Source organism: Ambystoma mexicanum, chromosome 1p, assembly GCF_040938575.1.
Source record: "Ambystoma mexicanum isolate Mex_15411 chromosome 1p, UKY_AmexF1_1, whole genome shotgun sequence".
NCBI lineage: Eukaryota > Metazoa > Chordata > Amphibia > Caudata > Ambystomatidae > Ambystoma > Ambystoma mexicanum.
The window spans coordinates 121,984,105-122,010,826 of record NC_090921.1 but is presented as its reverse complement, the minus strand read 5'-3'; the positions used below and the strand labels follow the sequence as shown (position 1 = coordinate 122,010,826).

General features: G+C 51.7%; 1 protein-coding gene across 1 annotated transcript in view; it reads left to right on the top strand.

The window, feature by feature from the left end:
* LOC138566986 (asialoglycoprotein receptor 1-like) overlaps positions 1-26,722 on the top strand; it is a 475,397-nt gene that overhangs the window by 39,472 nt on the left and 409,203 nt on the right. The window contains exons 2-3 of the mRNA XM_069644787.1: positions 5,208-5,288; positions 11,868-11,949. Coding sequence (XP_069500888.1) covers positions 5,249-5,288; positions 11,868-11,949 — 122 coding nt within the window. The 5' untranslated portion in view covers positions 5,208-5,248. The remainder of the gene's footprint in view (positions 1-5,207; positions 5,289-11,867; positions 11,950-26,722) is intronic.

The window sequence follows — 26,722 nt, the reverse complement described above, 5'->3', positions numbered from 1 at the left end:
CACAGGCAACTGCCAGACTGATCTGTTCTTCAACCATCTGCCAGTATTCCAGAAATATCGCTAGTTTTGAAATTTCACAAGCAGCCTCCAATTGGGTGGAGATATCTGGAGGGTGGAGAGATGTCCATGGGTTTGAGATAATTATTATTAACTCTAAACACTACCTCATATTTCAAGATGTCACAGGTAACATATTCTACCCCATAAGGGTATGAACAATACACCAAGAAACCAAGAAATGTCCCCACTGTCGGGTAATAATCTTTTCTGGTTGGATACGATCAGTCTTATCATAGCAATCTTGAGGAATTGGACCTATAATTTAATTTTCTATAGAATAGTATTGGAAGTTGCCCACCATTCCAATAGAGGTGCCTGTGCTCAAAGTAATACTTTACGGATCACTGTTATCTACCAATATTCGAATGGTGTCGTCATTACCATCCTTGTTGTTGGAGGGTATAATTCAAATTTATAAACGCTTCCTGATTTATCAGGGTTTGTCCTCTCTTTATTTTGCTTGATACTGTCGATTGTAACACCTGTCCTAGAATAGTAACTCTTCATATACTTGGACGTCAACAGCATAGGGCAACAGTTGAGCTGATTGAAATGCTTTCTCAGCATTGCCAAAGTCCATTAGTTTAGCCCCCAGTCTTAACCAAACTTTATTATTAAAATGATTAATAACATTCAAATTCATTTAAAAATGATGGAGAATGTCACTACCCAGATCAAATTTAGAAGTGCTTTCACTAACGACCCAATAATTAAGGTCAATAGTTTTATTACCAATTGCAATTTGTAACATGAAACCGCTAGCACATGTTTAGAATGTTGGGTTTCCAGACCAACTTCCCATTTGTTTATCAAATTAAAGCAGGGATCCTTTTGGAGCCACTGAAACAGCGCTTTGCATATAAATCTTTAATTGTTTAGACATACTCTGGTGAGCACAGGAGCCTTCCCTCCATTTACATGAATGGGGAAGGATGTGTGTCAAATTAGGAATATAATTTTCTGGACTCTTTTCAGGAGAACTTTGGAATTTCTTTGTGGTCCTCCTGAGTGTAGAACTTCAAGCTATCCCCTTCCAAAATGAAGACCATTTGTTGTTGGGAGGGAGATTCATTTTTATGAGTTAAGATGAGGTCTTTGCTCTCCCACTGAGATAATTGTGATATCAGGATTGTTCTGACAATAAAATTCAGTTTGGTTGGGATATCGTTCAATCAAGTTACAAGAGACATTCAGGCTTACATAATTGTCACTCCTCTTCAGTTTGAAGGGACAGTTTGTTGGGTCGAGAGAGCCTGGTTCATGTAATCAATCAAAGGGGACAGCCTCCGTAGGTAATTATTCCCTAGTAAACAAGATTTGCCCTCTGGAGCCACGATGATCACCAGCTGTTTCAGATGGTGTTGCCCAATTTCGATCGTAACATCTGCAATCCCAGTGACAAAAATATCCTTTCTGTTAAAAATGTTTATGACTCTCCCTCCTTCCTAGGTTCAGTTGGTCAAAGGTTTATTTCGAAATCAAGATCATCTGTGACCCTGTGTCTACCAGAACTGATATATCACACTCGTATCCGAACAGGTACATAGAATCTACCTTCTTTAGACTCCAGTTTACAAAGAAAGTTTGAGTTAAAGACAGCTCACCATTAATTTTCTTTATATCATTTATTTTTTTTACTTGACCTTGGGTTGCCGCCATGCATGCACTTCCTTCTTAGATATCAAGTTCACGTGAGTTTGATTGAGATCCTGATGGAACAAACACGCATTTGTAGATAAAATATAAAGTAGGTGCATCCCTCTTTCCACAGACTCTTTGCTGTCTTTTCTTTTCATAGGACAATCTTCAGGATCCTTTAGGAGGGGGGTACTTCTGTTGTTCTAGACTTTCTTGGTTTATAATGATCAGATTGGCTTTTGTGTTTAGGGGTTTCTTTGCACTTTTCATCTATGTTTTAATACCATTGTATTCAGGGTCCTCTATTTTGACCAACTTTCCTTTAGGAGGTGTGACACTATCTCCGAAAGAGAAGGCTTTCTTTTCGAGGTTTTCTGTGTTCTTCTGTTTCAAAATGGTGATTATTTTATTTTAATTGTATTGCAATTTCACAATTTTTCTCTGTTCTTTTTGTTCTAGGTCCGAGTGGAAAAGAGCCGTTGCTCCTAATTTCTTGCATTTCTTTATTTAATTCAGGGGTCTTTTTATGAGTCAGAAGGTAAACTTCCTCCATGGCTTAGCATATCTTTTCCTCCATTGCTCCTTTTTCTTCTTTCACTAGGATACTGTTAATTTTATTGTTTGCTTCTTATCATTGCCCCCCGGTCGCTGACCTGAAATTAGGGCATTTTGGGTAATGCTGGCAGTCTGAGGATTCTGTTGGGCCCTCAACTCCAATGTTCTCTGTAAATTGCTTGACCTGTCACTCAAGTTGAGAGATCTTTTGTCCTCACTCAGAACTAGAGGTAGGTCTTTGATCATACCTTTGTAACTATCCCTTGAAGGGTAACTGTCCCTCCTAGCAAAGTAACTTTGGTAGTGTTGAAAATGACTGCTGTAACCTTCATTTATGGGTCTCTACTCCCCTTGTTTCTGGGCTTTATTGTCCTGCAATCTAGGAAGAGTAGAAGGGATGTTGTTTTGGAAATTTGGATTACAAGGGCAAGACGTTTGAAAGTTTTGATTTGGTGGAGGTGTTGGATTTCTTTGCTGTGAGAAATTCTGATTAGACTTTCCCTGGGGGAACTGTCCCTTGATTTTGATTCCCTCCCTGTGGCAGGGGAGTGTATCTGTAGCCCTCGATGAATCTAGAACCCATATATCACTGACATATATTTAGTGGAGTCAGATGGGTCTGTATTTCAGAACACGGGTTGATCATTGCTTAATTGGGAATGGGCAGAAGGCCTCCTCAGACAGGCATTCTGTTTGGTAGTAGGAATAGCATTCTTTGACGCCCCTGTGTCAAGCAGAGAAGTGCGTGAGAACTGTGTACCTGTTTTCTTGACAGTGAATCTAGTTGGGACCGCCAGGCTGCTTCCAGTGAAATGACGAGCATGTGACTCGGGGAACCAGCCTCTCCACCACCCTAATGACACAGGGTGGTGAATGGACCAACTCCCAGCGTCACGGAAGGCACTCTCCTGATTAACGTGACGAAGGGACTGTGCAAGCACAGGCAGGAGAGGCCACAGTCTGATGGAAAGTTACTGGATACGGGTGAAGTCCAAAAGAGTCTATTCCAAAGGTACGTTATCCGGTGATGAAGCAAGATAGTCCAGGAACCTCTCAGATGAATACCAGGTAAGGCCCCCAGTCCACAGGGAGACAAGTTCAAGCAGCTTCACGTAACTGGTCTGGGATGACTGATCTGCTCGAGGTACAGTAGGTCCAAAGGATGAGGCACCAGGCAGGTCCAGACAGGAAGAGGGAACCAGATTGGGAGGGGAGTCCACCAAGAGTTGGGATACCTAAGGTAAATCCAAGGACAGTGAACGAGGGCCCCAGGAAAGCTGGAGGAGAGGCTAAGCCCAGAAAGACCCAGGGAGAACCCAGGACAAGGAGCAGGGATCCCCAGGGAAAAGAAGGGGACAAGGAACTGGACCCCAGGGAGGCTCATAGAGCAGACAGGGGCCAAGGAGAACCCAAGCAGGTAACAGGAGACTGGGAACCAGGCAGGCTGGGGACCAGCAAGGCAGGGGAACCAAAGAGAAGGCTGGAGCTGAAGCAAGACCAGGCACAGGGAACAGGAACCACAAGAAGCAGGAGCGAGCAACACGACCGTAGGAACCGCGTTGAGACACGAATTGCTACTGCTCGCGGTTCCTCTTATGGGCCGCCGGCACTCGCGAGGTCTGAAACGCAAGCCGTTTCGTCTCCGAGCGCCGGCGGACCCAGAACGAGGCTTGGAAGGCAAGCCCTTCCCAGCGCGGAGGCCCAATCTACGGCGCATGCGCGGAACCGAGACAGTGGTTTCCCGTGCATGCACCGCAGCCCTCTAGCACCGGCCCCAGCACCTCTCCCCCCGGCGAACGCCCAAGCGCGAAAGCGCGGGTAGATCCGCCAGGAGATGGGAGAGGGAGCGGGTGCAACGCACCCCGGTCTCCCCAAAAGTGGCGTGACACCGTGACTCCAGGTCCAAAACTCTTCACCTCTGACACTTTTGCGATGGTATGTTTTGTAGGTGGTCTGGAAGTCTTGGGGTTGTTTCTGTTTTCTGTATGCTTTTGGATCCCATAAATCGTTGTAGCTTGTGAAATCACCTATTTCAGACTTTGCAAAGTCCCTCACTTATTGGGTGGTCATGTATTTTGGAAGAGTATGACCGAACGTGGTAATGAACTCTCTACTCTTAGTATTTTCCCACTGATAAATCTTTACAAATTCACGCTTCAACTCTTGGGCAAATTCTCTTGGAGATTGGCCCTCACCATACACCATATTGCATGCAGCTTTACAGGCCTCTTGGGGGTTTTGGTGCGTAGAAAATTGTTTTAAAATTGCTGCCTTTTAAATAGACCATTTATGGTGCTTTTAGTCCTCCAGCCCTACAATGAAGCTGGAAAACTCAGATGAGAACGTCAATTTTTCATATTGCATGTTATTGAAATCATTCTTTATTCCAAATGAGGGGGTAAATTGTTAATACAATTCTACATGTCCCCACAGAGAATATTCTGCATTTTTCTGAGAAGGGGTCATACAGCCTTTGATAGCTTTTATTTGTTTTATGGGGTCTTTGATGAAACTCTTTTGGGATCTGCCCTTCCTGCATCCTTGAACCTGAGTCCACTCGACCTAAGAGTCAGAGCTACTAATGGAATAGCCATTCCATATTGTCAGTTGTGCCCCCCTACTATTCTGGTTTCGGTAATGCGTTTTAGATGCATGGGACACAGGCTCCTCTCTGTTATTTTCTCTGGGACTTTCAAGGGTTATTTTCCCAGCATCCCTTTGTAGAGGTCAGATAATAGTGGGTTTCTTCATCTGAGGGTTGAAAACAAATAATGTTTCTTCCCCTACATGCACTAGAAGAAGACTCCCAGTCTCCCTGATGGGAAGAGACTTTTAAAATGCTCTCCAAAATCGGAATATTTTGTGTTTCTATCTCAGTCAAGCCAGTTAGTGATTCTCTGCTGGATAATTTTCTGCAGGCCTGTCTCTCAATTCTCTTTGATATTTTTCCTCAGGTCCAGATGTATTTTCATGTCTACTTCTGTCCCCTCCTGACATGCTGAATGGGAGGCCCTCCCCTCTTTTCACTGTTAAGGGTGAGTAGTCATTTATGTCTGATAGCAATGCTATCCTTTCTGATCAGAAATATTTGACTCCAAGCTCTCCAGCGGTATCAGGCATATTACCCTCTTCAGCATGCCTACGGGACATTTTAGGTGGGTGGAATGAGGCCTTTGGCAGAAGGAGATACTCCCCCCTGTTCAAAGCAACTGTCTCTTGAGGTTGTGTTCTGTGTGGTTTTATGGTCCCTTACTTCCTGACATTATCATTCACTTAGTTCCATAGCGGTAATCATTTTCTGCTTATACTGGACTAATTATTCTCTCAAACTTACTGGGCCGGTTAGTTTTTAGTGTTTTACTATGGGAAGTTAACAATTCCTTTTTAGTTCTCCATTTCTGTTGTACAAATGTCATTCTTGCACTGACCATTTTGAATAACACTTAAAATTTCATGAATTTACTCCTGCCAGTGCAGCATTTGTTTTTTCAAAGGGCTTATTTTGTTGGACTGATGGTTTTAAGTCAGTCTCTATTTGTTCCAGTTGGTCTTGTGGTCTACATCGTGGCTAATTTGCAGAAAGATACTTGGCTCAAAGCCTCATTTTCATGTGGCTGATGTACTTTTTGAATCAGCTGTTTACGATGAATTAGAGTATTACGTTCTTGTGCGACCTGATCCATCTGTTGCTTTATGACACTAAACTTATGATTAATCTGATCAAATTCATAGGACTAAAATTCTTTGAGAATTAGTATGTTATTTCCTTGCCTTAATTCCACAATATGTTGTTTCAATGTCATGATGTTGTCTAACAGACCATTATTACATAGGTATTGGTCATTATACTTTCCCTGCAGCTTCATTTGGACCTCCTTATACTGATTGTAAGTGTCTTGGAGACTCAAAATCTTTGGTTTTGTAGCCCATCATGATTTGTCTTGATTTCACCTTTCATTTTTCTGTTGCAATGCTGCAACCTGACTTTCTTTCAGTGTTCCTTGCGCCCTCAAAATGTCCTCCAATTTGTCCTTGCACAATGGACTGGGGATTTCTTGGGCCGAGTCTTGGCACTGTTTAATCTGGATATCCCTATAACAGTATAACGATTTTTATTTGACTAAGTCATAAATAGCCTCTGTAGGGACTGATTTAGCAGGTCTTTTTCATCTCAAGTATCTGAATCCACAGATGCTACTCTTTCCATAATTTCTGGTCTTTAACCACAGGTATTTCTATCTGTTTAATATGTAGCAATTTACCTCCACAATTCTCGCTAAACGAAAATGCAAACTTTTCTTTCTCATATTTTACCAAAGTCACTCAGTCACTTACAACTTCAAAATAAAACCACTTATTCTACACAACTTTAGACTTCTGTGCACACCTTAGTATCTTCTTGTGAGGCTGTGGTATCAACGGCATGTAATTCAATGCAACCCAGAGCTCTGCATAATTTGGGTTAAAAAGGTTTGTATTGCAATGACACTATTAACCCCAGAAATAATATCTCAGTCGGACCTCTAGTTTCGTAGGATGTTTTAATCGGGTGATTAATTCCCCCACAAATCAGGTGTGCTCAATCTATATTTATTTAATGAAGTTCATTTTACGTACCTGGGACCCTCAGCTTAACAATATTGTTTCCCTACATCCTCACTCCCCCAGATGGTCTACCTTTGAAAGTCACATTATAACCGTCAAATACCGGACAGTCTATAAGTCAGGTTTTTTGTATCAAATTGATGCTATTTTTCCTTAGACACTTTCCTACTTCCGGATTATTAAACAAATTTGAATTTCCTCTTGAGTTCCATCTGATTATTTTCATATTTCTCTTAGACTCAGGTGTGTCGAAGTCTCATCCTCTGTGCATCATTATTAAGTGAAATCGCTTTATTAAGAGAAATCGCCATCCATGACCAGTCTGTTTCATTTTCCTCATTCATATGTGGAATTTTAGACCCTCTAATGTAACGATCCTTTCCCTGGTGTTTTCTTAAGGAAATTGTTATTTCTTCTTTCCATGACTTCGGCTTTTTGGACTATGTAATTTCATTAGGCTTTCTCAACATCACACCTACTGGTTCAACACTAAAAAAGACAACCACATTATATTGCTTTAATCTAAAAGATTCGCTCAAGATTAGATCAAAAACAATTTGTGATATGATTTCAATTGTAACAACATCCACTCTATCTTCATAGATAAATTCCACTCACTGTATATTAGGTGTAGTGATATGTCTAAGGGTAGGAATTTCAGCAAATAGTGCAAGTATATTCATACGATTCATTGGAATATCACAAGCATTCTTTTCCACATGATCAATTCGGAGCTTACTGATATTTCTTTTCAGAGGACCTCTCATTTCTTTATCCCTTCTTTCTTTATTCCCTCCGCTTCAGCAACCATTATGTCCCTTTTTGGGCTTTCTTCTTCTATATCTATTGAATGTGCCCCTCTCGAAATACTCCTCCCCTCACTAATTGGTGAGGAAGGATAGCTCAGGGGCAGTGCGTTTGTCTTGGAAGCAAGACAACGCAGCTCAACTCAGGTGTGAATCCTGTTCCCCCACTTAGAAACCACTCATTGGTCTTAAGGATGTTATAAAAGAACAATTATAATGGCCTATCCCTTTTGTCCCACAATATCACTACTGTCATTATGTATAGCCTCCATAGACCTCATTTTTTCAAACTCATTTTCCAACTGTTTTTATTTTAAAAGACTGCAAATTATGTTGTGGATCTCCATAGCTCATTCTCTCGGGATCATCAGGTCTCACCATTGAAGTGGATGGATAAGCCAAGGGTGTCTGCTCAGTATTAATTAAAATCTTGTATCCATCTCCTTTGTGTGACTCATATCCTTTAACACATCTTCACTTTTTATCATTGAGGTGGATGGATAAGATTTGTAAAGATGCTCACTATTTATTGGGAGTCTAATATCCTTCCGACTATTTTGCCCTCTAACACCCATCTCACCCCCATTGGTTTCCACATGCGAAGTAACCCTGTTAAATGCACCTACACCCCTTTCTCTGGTATTTTCCATATGGATTCTATTAACCATAGTTTCTATAAAAGAGTAATGTTGCTCATATTGATTTTTCAATATTAGTGTTAACTCAGATTGCAATTTTTCTCCCAACTTTTGAATCTTACTTTCCAATGCCATCCACTCATTAGTATTCAAACCCATATCAATATTCAGTTCACAGTCGCTTATTCCTTTTTCTCCAATTGCAATATCCCTCGCCTTTGGAAGAGTCAAGTTGCTTATGAATTTTTTTGATGAAGTTTGATTTAATTTCACAATTTGCTAGATGTTTTTTTTTTGTCAGTGTCTGACCTTTAGATGATTCTATTTGTTGAGTACATGTTGATTCATTAGGGGTGTCAGCAGTCTCAATTGTTCGCAGCACTTTCTTTAAGTCAGATGTTTGAGCTCCGAAAGATATCACGTCTATTTTTTAAAGCCGCTGTGTTGTGTCCATTTCTGAGGTACCGCAACTAGAATACTAATTCCTTCCACAGGCAAGTCTTGTACTTCACACTACACTCCATTGGAGGAAAAAGTCTTTATATCACAGTGTACTTTATTTTTTGATTTACCTGAATCAATAGTTCTTGAATTTTCTCTATGGTTAAATCAAAGTTATCAATTTTGGTTTGTAGTTTTTCAAGTTTAACCATGTTTTTTTAACATCTCCTGCTACCTTGCCATATAAATATACAAATTCCGTTAAAACTTTATTCACTGCAGTAATGGTTGTAGTGTTTTGATCACTTGTTTTTGTTGGCCTTAATAGACGTGTAAGAATTTTCCTTCGTGAGTTTTCAAATTCCGTATCCAAGTCCTCACCCTCAGAACAAGATGTGTCTATTTCTATAAAAAATTTCGGAATACCCATTAAAAAAATCACTCAATTCCTCATCAATCATACTTATGTTAATCTCTGCTGTTTCTATGGCAGTTTGTGCATCACTGTTTTACTTTGGAGATTCACTTCTAATGTCTTGCTGTATGGGTTGTTTATTTAGTTTTGGAACTGGCTTGAAAATTGGATAATTTTGTAGAATGTTTATTTAATCCAATAACAAGCTACTCAGGTTTAAGGCCATTTATAACTGTCCTTTCCTTCTCTGGTGATGGAGGAAGGGGTAAGATCTTGACCCTTCCATTTGGTTTGTCAAATATGCTAGAGCAGAAACACTCACATACATGCCAACCCTCCCGATTTAGGCGAGAGACTCCCGATTTTTTTATTAAAAACTGCTATTTTTTACTGTCTCCTGCCTAAAATAACAATATCCCCAATGCATTCCTTTGGGGAAAATGTATTCTCCCGATTTTGGTGCTGAAATCTCCCTCTCTGGGACTTTGGAATGTTGGCATGTCTGCACGTAAGTTATCTTTTTTCCTTTCCCGCTTCTCAAACTGTACATTCAGTATTAAAATATAGCCACTCACCTCAGTCCTCCAGCCACAAAGCAAAACAGCAGCTACACTTAACACATACTTGGCCATTCGGGCGTTACGCGATGTGAAGGTCTTTTTAAACAAACAAACGCAACGCCAGGGCTTTGCTGAGCTGAGGCTCCCAGGCAAACCAATAGAAAACCAATCTGCAGCTGCCTTCCAGGAAAGTAAATCAATGGCAGATTGCTCAGTCTCCTCATGGCGTTCGAGATAAAATACTAGACCGTATTCAGTGCAGCAAAGCAGCAGCTACACTTAACCCACACTTGGCTCACACAAATTTTAAAACAAAGTAAAGAATTTAAAAAACAGTTTTTCCATGAGCCAGTAGAAGAACTCAGCGGTGCCCACTCACCCACCATATACTAGTGCATTAACCCCAAACATTGTTAGCTATTTTTCCTTTTTTAGGACAGCTACCCGCAATGGAAATTAATCGATGTGGTCGTTCAATCTATTTCAGCATTTAGATTGCAGATAGGATTGATGATGCTGTAAAAGCTACATTATTTCAGTATTTTTTAATAGGCTCATCATTTCATTGAGCATTATATTAAGGCGTCATATTGACTAGTGGAGTGTCACAAAGTCAGCATACAAGTCCTATTCACAACAGTTGAAACATTGTGTAAGATTTCAATTTCTTCTCCAAATGAAGCGACCTTTGCTCAGAGTGAGCAGATCTAATGTGTTATTTATGTTTTAACAATGTTTATCACATGAGAAACTGAAAAGGGCCTTGAAAATTAGCATTTTAATAACGCTCTTCAACTAATTTATATGATCCTTTTTGCAAAAACTTCTCTATTAAGTATTTGAATGTCCCGCCCCTGAGTACACTAATATTGAGGTCAAAATTAAAAAAAAACAGTAATCTGTCTGTCCCTTGGGGAGAGGAGTTGTATTTCTTTCAGCCTGTGCCCCCAAAACTAGGACAAATATCGGGTCTTTGTCTTGGGAGGATAGCTCAGGGGCAACATGCTTGTCTTGGAAGCAAGACGACATGGAGCACCACAGGTTCAATCCCCACTAGGTGCTTAGAAACCTCTGGGTATTAAACGTGTTATAAATAACATATCATATCTTATGTTTACATTGTTGATGTTTTGTTAACTCCAGCGGGATTTCCAGTGTTTTTTTTAAAAAAAGATTGTGTTACACGGGCTTTAATCAGTGATTAGACATTATTCCCAGTAACAAAATCATGGCTATCAATGTTTTTCCTATGTTTACACTTGGGAATATTGCTGCCATTCCTTTCATTTCCCATTCACTTATCACTTACACTAGAGTACACTTTCATGAACATTCCTAATAAGGAGAGTCACTAAGGTGAGAGGAGGTCACGGTGATGCCAGAGCAGGGGACCAAGATAGGCAGAGGCCCAGCCTCTTTACACCTGCAAGCGAGCAATCTGAATTTCTCTGGAGATTCTTCACGGAAACTTGAGGTACTAGCTCTGATCCTGCAATATCTTAAATTCATTCGAACAGGGGCACGTGAAAAATGCTCTGCACATTCCCATGTTTCTTGAAATAAAATAAGTTTAGCCTAGTGGACATTTACTGCTGAAAAGTGATGTGAGCGGATTCTTTTTAAGCAAGGTGAATGCTGGGCAGCTCAGCTCTTGGGAGTGAAGTCTGCTTGGCAACACTGATCCAGTGAGCAATACATAGAGCTCATAGAGAAGCTGTGCACAGCCTTTGGTTGTCTGGATGTTTTGAACTACACCTCCGATCAGCCCTAACCACCTCGTGAGAGAGGTAGTCCACACTATCTGGAGAGCCGCAGGTGTCAGATCCCTGCTATAGAACATGGCACATTAATGTTCACATGGAGGGGAGGTTAACGGGCTCCATGTTGGTTGCATTAGTCCATCCAGTGCTACTCCTTTCCCTTGCATTCTGGTACTTGTAGTCCTGAATGTATATTGGAAAATGAAAACCAGCACGGGAACTCAAACTAAAAATAGCAACATACCAACCATCGTGCCACAGCATGAAAAAACGTGTGGACTCAGATTACTCCCTATAATAGTTGCAACTTGATGAAGAAGACAGAGCAGGGTGGGTGTTTTGCTTACCTTTACATAAAATAAGCTAATTTTCTGAAACATTGTCTCCAGGAATCAAGGCCGACAAAAAAGTGGGTGCACTCAGTCAACATACGGAATGGGACGTGAAGTCACCAGAAATTAGCATATCAAGGTAAAATATGCACATTTTGTTCAGTTGGCTTTGCATAACCATATTAATTGCACAGGACGAAATGCATTCATTCAATCTAGACACACAAACATCCAAGAGAGGTTTCTTTCTTGTAATAGTGATTTGAAAACGATAAAAGTTGTGCACGATTTAAACTCCAAGAGTCAATATCAATATCTTAAGATTCCATAACTCCTCACTTGGCTCCCCTGGCCCCCGAATACTCGAACTCTGAAGACGCTCACTATCTAGCAGACCTGTACTCTAGCACCCTTACAACAGCCATAAATGCAGTAGCCCCTCTTCTCCAAAGAAAACCCAAGGCTCGCGATCACTGCAACCCTTGCTTTCCCGCAGACCTACAAACACTGCGGGCCAAATAAAGACAAGCAGAAGCCACTTGGATTACAGACCCCTCAGCCACCCACAAATTGGCCTTCAACAATTTAGCTAAGAAATACAAACAGGCCATCACTGGAGCAAAAGCTCAAATCTATAACTCTAGAATAGATAAAGCTAGTTCTAATTCACAAGAGCTTTTAAGATCCTTAGAGAGCTGGAGATACCTGCCTTCCCACCCAGTCTAATCACAAAAGACGAAGCCTTGTGCACTAGCATCTAGAACGCCATGAGAATTAAAATATGTATTTTGCAGCAGAAGATTGAAAACAAACATACCAAGACCTGTACTCTGAACTCTCCCTCCCCTACAAAACCTCAGGCACCTGCCCCTCCTCCCTTCCAGTTCAGAGAAATCTCTGAACAAGAAACCTCCAACATCATCAGAAACCTTAAACCATCCAGGTGCAAAGGTGACATATGCCCAGCAGCAGTCATCAAAGACTGCTCTGACACCCTACTCCCATTTGTCACGAAATTCATCAATGCATCCTTCTCCACTCATCAGAGTTCGGCCTGCCTCAAAGAATCATGGGTCCTCCCCCTCCTGAAAAACCATTCCCTAGTCCCAATCATGCCCAACAACTACCACCCAATCACCACAGTCCCATTCCTCTTCAAGATCTTAGACAGGGCTGCCTACAACCAGATCCAACACTACTTAGAATCTAACCACATCTTAGGCATGCAGCAATCAGGCTTCCGACCAGGCCACGGCACTGAGTCTGCACTATTAGACCTGCAAATCCAAATGGACTGTTTGAAACAGTAACACTTTGTGGGCAATAACTTGCCACCAAAATCTCATGAATACACATAGCAAATGCCACACTGCACTTATCGACCGTTAATAAACTCAGCACCTGTTAGTTGTGAGCTATAAATCTAACCAGATGTGATGCCATTGTTGCTGCTATCAATCATGACCCACATTTCTGTGATGCGTCTTTGTGGTATAGCCAGCTCCTTGTCCAGCTCCAGGCCTCGAGGGCCAGATCCATGCCAGGTTTTCAGTATATCCCTCATTAGTATTCATGAGATTCATTTGCATACAATAATTCTAAATGTATGCAAATCTTTCCTCATGAATGTTAATGAGGAATATCCTGAAAACCTGTCAGGATCCAGCCCTCGGGGCTCTGAGTTGGACAACAGTGTTAACAAGGCATAAGGTGCCAGGCAGCTGTTTTTAGAAAGTTAACATGGAGGTTCATGGGTGGCGGGTGGGGAGTATCCAGTGTGGCAGGACTGGGGGGCGAACTATGGAAAAAGTCCTCTTTTTTTAATCTGGGAATACGGTTTCTCCCAATGTGTGGCCAAAAGAAGGTAGCAAGACCTAACTAGCCACTTTAACAGACTTCCACGTCCCACTCCAACCATGTATCTACATTCTAGAGAGGTTGCAGCTAGTGAATATGTAAAATAGAGGGGTGTAAATGTTTGCCCTCAATTGAATGGAGCGCCCCTGAACTAATCCAATAACGTTTTGGCTGCAAATGGTTTAAAATAATGGATTGAAAGTTCAGAAGAAAAAGGGTAACAAAGCAGAATGTACACTCGGTACTGCAGGACAACACATGAAACACTCCAATAGAAGCCAGGTCACCAAGAGGTCACAGAAGCATTTTTTGATTGGTGTTGCTGCTGGCTCTAAAGAAAATAGTTATATATGCTTTGAAGAACTTCTGGCCCTACCTAGCTGTGCCCCGCACTCTGCCACATATCAAGAACTTGGCCTAAGTTTTATGGAGGATGATTTAGCCCAAGAACCCACTCTTTTGTGGATCAGAGTTTGGTCTAACCTAAGCGCAGTATTGACGCAACTCATCATGACAGACCTGCTGTGCTAACATGGCGTGGAAGAAATTAAGGGGCTAATTCATAGAATTCAGCGCACAAGTGGCGCACGCGGCTGGCGCACAGTGTGCGCGTGCGAATCCCTGCGCCAGCCGCGTGCGCTAAAATCCATTTCCGCGCACAGCGTATTCATGGATTCCAGCCACCAAAACCAGCCGTGGCGCACAGTGGCGCAGCGACCCTGCAGCAGCGCCAGTTACGCCCCCAAGAACGCCTCTCGCGCAGGGAAAAGCCATCAATATACCCAATCCAGCGCAAAGGGCTGCGCTAACCCTGTACCAGCACGGCAAGCGGGCTACGTGTATCACTGGGGTACGCGGGAAGTACCTCACGCGATTGGCCCAGTGCGAGCAGGGTACACGTATTTCAGGGGTGCGCCGGAAGTTCCACACACGATTTCCGTAGGGTACGCGTATCTCAGGGGTGCGCGGGAATTTCCACACGCGATTGGGCCCGTGCGAGCAGGGTACGCGTATCTCAGGGGTGCGCAGGAAGTGCCACACGCGATTTCAGCAGGGTACGTGTATTTCAGGGGTGCGCGGGAATTTCCACACGCGATTGGGGGTACGCGTATCTCAGGGGTGCGCAGGAAGTGCCACACGCAATTTCAGCAGGGTACGTGTATTTCAGGGTTGCGCGGGAAACTCCACACGCGATTGGGGGTACGCGTATCTCAGGGGTGTGCGGGAAGTGCCACACGGGATTTCAGCAGGGTACGTGTATTTCAGGGGTGCGCAGGAATTTCCACACGTGATTGGGGGTACGCGTATCTCAGGGGTGCGCAGGAAGTGCCACACGCGATTTCAGCAGGGTATGTGTATTTCAGGGGTGCGTGGGAATTTCCACACGCGATTGGGGTCACGCGTGTCTCAGGGGTGCGTGGGAATTTCCACACGCGATTGGGCCCGTGCGAGCAGGGTACGCGTATCTCAGGGGGGCGCAGGAAGTGCCACACGCGATTTCAGCAGGGTATGTGTATTACAGGGGTGCGCGGGGAACACCACACGTGAATTGCACATGTGGGTCCTCCCAGGTGTTCCCTCTACACCCTCCACGGCCCCTGCAGGTGGCTCACACCACAGGGGCCTACCCTGCACATGTCCTGCAGGCACACCATCCACCATGGCCATGACCCCCAGCCAACCCACATGTCAACTTGCACTACTGCCCACCAACGCATGTCCCCCTGCACCCCCAGTCACCAGGGGCACCCTCCACCAGGCCCCACCCATGTCTCCCAGCACCCCCACCCCCCAGCAGTGCAGGGGCACCCACCACCAGGCCCCCACCCATGTCTCCCACCACCCCCACCCCCCAGCCACCAGGGGCGCCCACCACTAGGCCCCCACCCATGTCTCCCACCACCCCCACCCCCCAGCAGTGCAGGGGCAGCCTCCACCAGGCCCCCACCCATGTCCAACTCATGTCTCCCACCACCCCCACCCCCCAGCACTGTGGGGCACCTGCCAGCAGGCCCCCACCCATGTCCAACTCATGTTCCCCACCACCCCCACCCCCCAGCACGGTGGGGCACCTGCCAGCAGGCCCCCACCCATGTCCAACGCATGTTCCCCACCACCCCCACCCCCCAGCAGTGCAGGGGCAGCCTCCACCAGGCCCCCACCCATGTCTCACACCACCCCCACCCCCCAGCCACCAGGGGCAGCCTCCACCAGGCCCCCACCCATGTCTCCCACCACCCCCACCCCCCAGTCACCAGGGGCAGCCTCTACCAGGCCCCAACCCATGTCTCCCACCACCCCCACCCCCAAGCACTGTGGGGCACCTGCCAGCAGGCCCCACCCATGTCCAACGCATGTTCCCCACCACCCCCACCCCCCAGCAGTGCAGGGACACCCACCACCAGGCCCCCACCCATGTCTCCCACCACCCCCACCCCCCAGCCACCAGGGGCAGCCTCCACCAGGCCCCCACCCATGTCTCCCACCACCCCCACCCCCCAGTCACCAGGGGCAGCCTCCACCAGGCCCCCACCCATGTCTCACACCACCCCCACCCTCCAGCCACCAGGGGCAGTCTCCACCAGGCCCCCACCCATGTCTCCCACCAACCCCACCCCCCCAGTCACCAGGGGCAGCCTCCACCAGGCCCCCACCCATGTCTCCCACCACCCCCACCCCCACCCCCAGCAGTGCAGGGGCAGCCTCCACCAGGCCCCCACCCATGTCTCACACCACCCCCACCCCCCAGCCACCAGGGGCAGCCTCCACCAGGCCCCCACCCATGTCTCCCACCACCCCCACCCCCCAGTCACCTGGGGCAGCCTCCACCAGGCCCCCACCCATGTCTCCCACCACCCCCACCCCCCAGCAGTGCAGGGGCACCCACCACCAGGCCCCCACCCATGTCTCCCACCACCCCCACCCCCCAGTCACCAGGGGCAGCCTCCACCAGGCCCCCACCCATGTCTCCCACCACCCCCACCCCCCAGCAGTGCAGGGGCACCCACCACCAGGCCACCACCCATGTCTCCCACCACCCCCACCCCCCAGCAGTGCAGGGGCAGCCTCCACCAGGCCCCCACCCATGTCTCCCAGCACCCCCACCCCCCAGCACTGTGGGGCACCTGCCAGCAGGCCCCCACCCATGTCCAACTCATGTTCCCCACCACCAACACCCCCCAGCACTGTAGGGCACCTGCCAGCAGGCCCCACCCATGTCCAACGCATGTTCCCCACCACCCCCACCCCCCAGCAGTGCAGGGGCAGCCACCATCAGGCCCCCACCCATGTCTCCCAGCACCCCCACCCCCCAGCCACAAGGGGCAGCCTCCACCAGGCCCCCACCCATGTCTCCCACCACCCCCATCCCCCCAGTCACCAGGGGCAGCCTCCACCAGGCCCCCACCCATGTCTCACACCACCCCCACCCCCCAGCCACCAGGGGCAGCCTCCACCAGGCCCCCACCCATGTCTCCCACCACCCCCACCCCCCAGTCACCAGGGGCATCCTCCACCATGCCCCCACCCATGTCTCCCACCACCCCCACCCCCCAGCAGTGCAGGGGCAGCCTCCACCAGGCCCCCACCCATGTCTCACACCACCCCCACCCCCCAGCCACCAGGGGCAGCCTCCACCAGGCCCCCACCCATGTCTCCCACCACACCCACCCCCCAGTCACCAGGGGCAGCCTCCACCAGGCCCCCACCCATGTCTTCCACCACCCCCACCCCCCAGCAGTGCAGGGGCACCCACCACCAGGCCCCCACCCATGTCTCCCACCACCCCCACCCCCCAGTCACCAGGGGCAGCCTCCACCAGGCCCCCACCCATGTCTCCCACCACCCCCACCCCCCAGCTTTGCAGGGGCACCCACCACCAGGCCCCCACCCAATTCTCCCACCACCCCCACCCCCCAGCAGTGCAGGGGCCGCCTCCATCAGGCCCCCACCCCTGTCTCCCAGCACCCCCACCCCCGAGCACTGTGAGGCACCTGCCAGCAGGCCCCCACCCATGTCCAACTCATGTTCCCCACCACCCCCACTCCCCAGCACTGTGGGGCACCTGCCAGCAGGCCCCACCCATGTCCAACGAATGTTCCCCACCACCCCCACCCCCAGCAGTGCAGGGGCAGCCACCACCAGGCCCCCACCCATGTCTCCCAGCACTCCCACCCCCCAGCCACCAGGGGCAGCCTCCACCAGGCCCCCACCCATGTCTCCCACCACCCCCACCCCACAGCACTGTGGGGCACCTGCCAGCAGGCCCCACCCATGTCCAACGCATGTTCCCCACCACCCCCACCCCCCAGCCACCAGGGGCAGCCTCCACCAGGCCCCCACCCATGTCTCACACCACTCCCACCCCCCCAGTCACCAGGGGCAGCCTCCACCAGGCCCCCACCCATGTCTCCCCACCACCCCCACACCCCCAGTCACCAGGGGCACCCACCACCAGGCCCCCACCCATGTCTCCCAGCACCCCCACCCCCCAGCCACCTGGGGCAGCCTCCACCAGGCCCCCACCCATGTCTCACACCACCCCCACCCCCCCAGTCACCAGGGGCTGCCTCCACCAGGCCCCCACCCATGTCTCCCACCACCCCCACCCCCCAGCAGTGCAGGGGCAGCCTCCACCAGGCCCCCACCCATGTCTCACACCACCCCCACCCCCCAGCCACCAGGGGCAGCCTCCACCAGGCCCCCACCCACGTCTCCCACCACCCCCACTCCCCAGTCACCAGGGGCAGCCTTCACCAGGCCCCCACCCATGTCTCCCACCACCCCACCCTCCAGCAGTGCAGGGGCACCCACCACCAGGCCCCCACCCATGTCTCCCACCACCCCCACCCCCCAGTCACCAGGGGCAGCCTCCACCAGGCCCCCACCCATGTCTCCCACCACCCCCACCCCCCAGCAGTGCAGGGGCACCCACCACCAGGCCCCCACCCATGTCTCCCACCACCCCCACCCCCCAGCAGTGCAGGGGCAGCCTCCACCAGCCCCTCACCCATGTCTCCCAGCACCCCCACCCCCCAGCACTGTGGGGCACCTGCCAGCAGGCCCCCGCCTATGTCCAACTCATGTTCCCCACCACCCCCACCCCCCAGCACTGTGGGGCACCTGCCAGCAGGCCCCACCCATGTCCAACGCATGTTCCCCACCACCCCCACCCCCCAGCAGTGCAGGGGCAGCCACCACCAGGCCCCCACCCATGTCTCCCAGCACCCCCACCCCCCAGCCACCAGGGGCAGCCTCCACCAGGCCCCCACCCATGTCTCCCACCACCCCCATCCCCCCAGTCACCAGGGGCAGCCTCCACCAGGCCCCCACCCATGTCTCCCACCACCCCCACCCCCCAGCACTGTGGGGCACCTGCCAGCAGGCCCCACCCATGTCCAACGCATGTTCCCCACCACCCCCACCCCCCAGCCACCAGGGGCAGCCTCCACCAGGCCCCCACCCATGTCTCACACCAGCCCCACCCCCCCAGTCACCAGGGCGAGCCTCCACCAGGCCCCCACCCATGTCTCCCACCACCCCCACCCCCCCCAGTCACCAGGGGCACCCACCACCAGGCCCCCACCCATGTCTCCCACCACCCCCACCCCCCAGCAGTGCAGGGGCACCCACCACCAGGCCCCACCCATGTCTCCCACCACCCCCACCCCCCAGCAGTGCAGGGGCACCCACCACCAGGCCCCCACCCATGTCTCCCAGCACCCCCACCCCCCAGCCACCAGGGGCAGCCTCCACCAGGCCCTCACCCATGTCGGACACCACCCCCACCCCCCCAGCGACCAGGGGCAGCCTCCACCAGGCCCCCACCCATGTCTCCCACCACCCCCACCCCCCAGTCACCAGGGGCACCCACCACCAGGCCCCCACCCATGTCTCCCAGCACCTCCACCCCCCAGCAGTGCAGGGGCACCCACCACCAGGCCCCCACCCATGTCTCCCACCACCCCCACCCCCCAGCAGTGCAGGGGCAGCCTCCACCAGGCCCCCACCCATGTCTCCCACCACCCCCACCCCCCAGCACTGTGGGGCACCTGCCAGCAGGCCCCCACCCATGTCCAACTCATGTTCCCCACCACCCCCACCCCCCAGCACTGTGGGGCACCTGCCAGCAGGTCCCCACCCATGTCCAACGCATGTTCCCCACCACCCCCACCCCCCAGCAGTGCAGCGGCAGCCTCCACCAGGCCCCCACCCATGTCTCCCAGCACCCCCACCCCCCAGCCATCAGGGGCAGCCTCCACCAGGCCCCCACCCATGTCTCCCACCACCCCCATCCACCCAGTCACCAGGGGCAGCCTCCACCAGGCCCCCACCCATGTCTACCACCACCCCCACCCCCCAGCACTGTGGGGCACCTGCCAGCAGGCCCCACCCATGTCCAACGCATGTTCCCCACCACCCCCACCCCCCAGCCACCAGGGGCAGCCTCCACCAGGCCCCCACCATTTGTCTCACACCACCCCCACCCCCCCAGTCACCAGGGGCAGCCTCCACCAGGCCCCCACCCATGTCTCCCACCACCCCCACCCCCCAGTCACCAGGGGCACCCACCACCAGGCCCCCACCCATGTCTCCCACCACCCCCACCCCACAGCAGTGCAGGGGCACCCACCACCAGGCCCCACCCATGTCTCCCACCACCCCCACCCCACAGCAGTGCAGGGGCACCCACCACCAGGCCCCCACCCATGTCTCCCAGCACCCCCACCTCCCAGCCACCAGGGGCAGCCTCCACCAGGCCCCCACCCATGTCTCCCACCACCCCCACCCCCCCAGTCACCAGGGGCACCCACCACCAGGCCCCCACCCATGTCTCCCAGCACCTCCGCCCCCCAGCGACCAGGGGCAGCCTCCACCAGGCCCCCACCCATGTCTCACACCACCCCCACCCCCCCAGTCACCAGGGGCAGCCTCCACCAGGCCCCCACCCATGTCTCCCACCACCTCCACCCCTCAGCAGTGCAGGGGCACCCACCACCAGGCCCCCACCCATGTCTCCCACCACCCCCACCCCCCAGCAGTGCAGGGGCAGCCTCCACCAGGCCCCCACCCATGTCTCCCACCACCCCCGCCCCCCAGCACTGTGGGGCACCTGCCAGCAGGCCCCCACCCATGTCCAATGCATGTTCCCCACCACCCCCACCCCCCAGCAGTGCAGGGGCAGCCACCACCAGGCCCCCACCCATGTCTCCCAGCACCCCCACCCCCCAGCCACCAGGGGCAGCCTCCACCAGGCCCCCACCCATGTCTCCCAGCACCCCCTCGCCCCCAGTCACCAGGGGCAGCCTCCACCAGGCCCCCACCCATGTCTCCCACCACCCCACCCCCCAGCAGTGCAGGGGCACCCACCACCAGGCCCCCAACCATGTCTCCCAGCACCTCCGCCCCCCAGCGACCAGGGGCAGCCTCCACCAGGCCCCCACCCATGTCTCACACCACCCCCACCCCCCCAGTCACCAGGGGCAGCCTCCACCAGGCCCCCACCCATGTCTCCCACCACCCCCACCCCCCAGCAGTGCAGGGGCAGCCACCACCAGGCCCCCACCCATGTCTCCCAGCACCCCCACCCCCCAGCCACCAGGGGCAGCCTCCACCAGGCCCCCACCCATGTCTCCCAGCACCCCCACGCCCCCAGTCACCAGGGGCAGCCTCCACCAGGCCCCCACCCATGTCTCCCACCACCCCCACCCCCCAGCAGTGCAGGGGCACCCACCACCAGGCCCCCAACCATGTCTCCCAGCACCCCCACCCCCCAGCACTGTGGGGCACCTGCCAGCGGGCCCCCACCCATGTCCAACTCATGTTCCCCACCACCCCCACCCCCCAGTACTGTGGGGCACCTGCCAGCGGGCCCCCACCCATGTCCAACTCATGTTCCCCACCACCCCCACCCCCCAGCACTGTGGGGCACCTGCCAGCAGGCCCCCACCCATGTGCAACTCATGTTCCCCAGCCAACATGTCATCACAATCTAGATCCCTGGTCCCTATGGTCAGCCTCCAAATACAAAACACCCACCCAAGTATTGCATCCACCCACTCATAATTTGCAATTACATCACAGAACACCACTTGCAAGTTCCGAAACAAACACATTTCCCTCACATACACCCAATGGGTGTCAGTGAATCTCAAAACACATATCATGAAATGCATGAAACCAATGAGATACCACACATTGAAATTCACCAAAATAAATATGTATTAAAGGAAACATAAATAGAATAGAAAATGAAGAAACAGAAACGTGAATGTACAAAAATGAAAAGAAGCATGTCCGTTAAAAAAAGCAAAACCAAAAATAGAATTCCAAAGTCAATGGGCCTCATTACACGGTAGGCGGTAGGGACATACCGTTACCGGTAAGGGATCACCGGTATCGGTAAATCCCCTCCCCAATCACGAACCGGACATACCGCTATTAGCGGCACCGCAAAGTACGGTGGCACCATTAGCGGCAAGTCCGTGAGCGCGCGGCCCCTCAGACCGGAAATAGCGGCATAGCGCTAATATCACGGCATCACGAGCCATGCGTACATGGCAATACCGGCATGTAGTAGACCCAAAGAACCCTTACCGGCAAGGCGCTAATACCGGCATCGCGAACCACACGTTAAAAGAGCACAGCAGAGTTCCCACCTGCCACAGGTGGACAAAATCAGCACAGGTGGAGGCAATGGAGACTGGCAGCACAAAAGAGCACACCACACCCCTCCCCACACCCATTCCCACACCAAGATGGATGCAATACTAGCAGCATTACATGGGCTAGAGGACATGATTGCTGTGCAGCAGCTACAACAACAGGCAGCACAGAGGAGACGCAGGAGGAGGAGGAGGAGGGCAAGACAGGCGCAGCAAGCACCACCAGTGCACCTAGTGATACCACAGAGGCAGCCACCAATTCCCAGGATCAGAGCCAGTCCAGTCAACCTAACCCCTGAGCAGATACACACCCTGTACCGTCTGGACTGGGATACCATCACCACCATAGTAGACATGATATACAACGACATTGTGAGTCTCATTGACATCCGTACTGCCATCCCCCCTCTACTGAAGGTAGTAACAGTGCTCCACTTCTTGGCCACAGGCACCTACCAGCATACGGTAGGTCAGATGCCTGGCATATCACAACCAGTATTCTCACGCACACTGAACCAGGTGCTCGATGCCCTCCTGCAGCACACAAGTCAACACATATACATGCCACGGACTGCCCAGGAGATCTCCAACACCAAAGTTGGCTTCCATTCACTGGCAGGCATCCCAAGTTGCATCGGGGCCATCGACTGTACCCATGTAGAACTGGTGGTCCCCCATGCCAATGAGGTAGTGTACCGTAACAGAAAGCAATACCACTCCATCAACGTCCAAATGGCATGTGACTCCAATAAGATCATCACACATTGCTGCGCCCGATATCCCGGTTCAACCCATGATGCAATGGTCCTGCGGAACTCGACAATACCACGATACATGGAGCGACATGCTGGACAACGTTCGTGGCTACTTGGTGAGTAGCAGGCCGACCACATGTCAGTGTGATGTGGATTGTGAGTGGGGGGGAGATGCATACTCCAACTGGCCGTGAATGGGGGGGGGAGATGCATACTCCAACTGGCCGTGAATGGGGGGGGGGGAGATGCATACTCCAACTGGGCGTGAACTTGTGTCATGAGAAGAATGGACATACATATTTGCATCACTGTACAGTGAGGCAGCCCACAATGGACCAGAGACAAAACCACATGCCGGAAGTGAGTGCCACGGCAAACATATCAATCCATTACGCCAAACAGGCCATTCCAAACAACATGCACACCGCACAACACACCATTCCCCCATTACACAAATCAGCAACATGCATATCAAAATCACAACTGAAATGTACGCTGAACAACATCAGAAATGGTCCGCGCACATGAGTGCATACAAATGGATCCCTTGTAGCCATTGTGGTGAGGCACACCTGTACCCCACCACAGAATTGCCATCAAACAGCATGGGGACATCAACTAAGGAATGGCAGTGTACTAGCAGTGTGGCACTAACGTTGCCAGGGCCAGGAAACACAAATCACTTAAACTCTGGCGGGACATGGCAATCCCTGCTGTATGCATGCATGGTGCATGTCCACTTGCAAGGACCACCTCACCTTCCCACATTGCAGTTACCCTGATTGCCATGCGTGCTTGGATCAGTGGATGTCGTTGAATATGCAATGTTTGTTTGTGTGATATGTGCACGCTCCACATTATGTAGACACTTACACATACCCATTGTTGCACCCATGCAGGTGATGCAGGTTATCCCCTGAAGAGGTGGCTCCTTACCCCTGTGCGGAACCCACAGAACAGGCACGAAGAGGACTACAATCATGCACACACCCCTACCCGCGTGGTGATCGAGCAGACATTCGGCCTATTGAAGGAACGCTTCCGGTGCCTCAGCAGGTCGGGCGGGGCACTCCTGTACGGGCATGAGAAGGTGGCCAAGATCACCATGGCATGTGTCATGCTTCACAATATGTGTATCATACGGAATGTGCCAATGCCCCCTGACATAGAACTGCGACCACCGTCTGAGGATGATGACGGGGATGAGGATGGAGGAGAGGGGGCTGCAGGTCATGCAGGTGGCGATGCCCATGAGGGACGTGCTGTGCGGCAGCACCTGATAGACCATTGTTTCTGATGCACATGGATTAGGAGGGTGCAATTGGTGTTCAGCTCAGGGCACGGGGTGTATGGAGGACATAATCACAGTGCACCCTTCAACAATAAAGCACACATACACAATTATCAATGTCCAGTCATGTGATTATCCATGCCATTACGTGTGTATTGAGCATTATGACATTCAAACGTGCATGTACCCTCCACCCCAACAACCCTCACCCCCCTCCCCCCACAACTCCCCCAAACACCCTCACCCCCCTCCCCCCACAACTCCACCGAACATGGTGTGCACATCAGTGCTGCATTAGTTCCCAAGTGTCAACAGGGACAGGCTGGCCCTACTTCCCTCCTCCACTACCACCATTGGGGGGTTGTGAGTCTGACCGCCGCAAGGACCGGCTGGACCTGCGCAGGATGGTTGTCTGGTCGGAGCTAGTAGACGAGGGCGTGGCTGGTTGATCTGCTCCCTGTGAGTGACGCATGCTCTCCATCGCCTCAGCAATGCGCGTTAGGACCTGCCTCACAGCGGCCATCTCGTCACATAGGCGCGTCGTGTTGCTGTCCATGGCAGCTTTCATGTCCCTTGACAACACCCGGATCTCCTCCCTGGTCGAGGCAGCCTCGCTCACTTGCCGGGCAACCAGGGCATTGAGCTCCTCCTGGCGCTGGCGTATCAGGCTCATGGTGTCGTCTGCGGCCCTGCCCCTGTTACTCCTCGGCGCAGCTTGCTGCATGTGGCCGACATCAGGTGAGCTCGCCACGGGACTGAATGACCCATCCATTGCATCTCCGGCATGCACCTCATGGATGCTGCCATTGGATGTGTTGCATGGGCTGTGGAGTGGGGACAGCTGGGGGCTGGGTGTACGCTGCCCTTCCGGTGTCGGACATGGGTCGTCCACATCACTCATAGGTGCCGTGGCTGCTGCTTCCCCAACGGAGCTATTGGCTGCGGACGGCGTGCCTTCTGGCACTGGCTCCTGAGTGGTGGGGGTGGGTGGTGGGGGTGCTGCCACAGTGTCGGATGGCATTTCGACCCTTGGTGTGGTCGTTGCGTGGGTGGCTTTTGAACGCTGGGCCACTCCAGATATCCCAGTGCCCCTCGATGTACTGGGCCTGGTGCCTGCATCCTTTCCCTTGGCCTGCTTTTTGGGTGGTGGGGCCTGCGTTGCAGAGTCCAGCTCCTCACTGTCAGATTGTGACCCTGTGGGGGAGCAAGACAGGGATAACATCAGTGATGGGTCAACGTGCATCATGCATATGTTGTTGTTGCTGCAGTTCTTTGGATTTGGACATCTACTTTGGGCCTGCAGGTTGTTGGCCAGATGGGTGGGTCATCCGGACATGTGTCAGGGTGACACGTGTGTGAGGTGCTGCATGCATGTGGTTGTGTGGGGATGTGCAGGGCATATATGCAGGGTTGTGTACATGTGTGTGTGATGACCCCATCCATTAGCTGATTCCCAATTCACATTTGGGGGAGGGACTCATGCTTGGCATTGCTGTGTCTTGCGTGGTCACTCACCTCCGTCTGACGTTGTTGCCACACCACACTCCATTCGGCCCACTCCCTCGATGGATTCTATGCCAATGGTGCTGGAACATGTCTCCTCCCACTCCTGCATCTTCATCGGGGATCCACCTCCGCCTCCTGTGCCCATGGCCAGATTCCTGTTGGCCGATAAAATGCTGCGTACACGGAGGCGCAGATCATCCCACCGCTTGCGCACGTCCTTTACGGTGCGGGGGGTGGAGCCCACCGCACTGACTTTCTGCGCCACCTCAGCCCAGATTTCCTTTTTTCTCAGGAGTGCCGGGCGCCGCATGTCGCTAGCGAACACTACGTCTGCATTTGCAGCCAGGGTGTCTGCCAGCATTTTCAATTCCTCGTTTGAGAAGCGTTCTTTGCGCTGGCGCGCATCGGCTTTCTTTAGGGCCTTGGGCATTGTTTGTTCTTCTGGGATGTGGTTTTGCCAGTCGTGGTGTTGCTGCAGGTCCTGAGTGCAGGGGATGGCAATGGATTGTGTTTTTAAAGATGGCCGCCGGGCTCTTTCCCGTTCCGGTGCGATGACGCTATTTCCGGTTCCGGTGTTTTACGGTGACCGCTAATAGCAGTGAACGCTAATAGCAGTGACCGCTAACAGCGGTGACCGCTAATAGCGTGCAGCATGAGGGCGGAGGTGCTATCAGCACTTTGGTCGGGGCCGGTAAGGTGCTTTTCCGCCATGGCGGTGGGGTCATTTACCGGCATGGCCCTATGCGCGTGTCCGCTGACTCGTAATGGAACGCTATTAGCGGTCTCCTAAGATGGCGGACACGCTAATAGCGCCATGACGGTAAATCACATTTTTTAGCG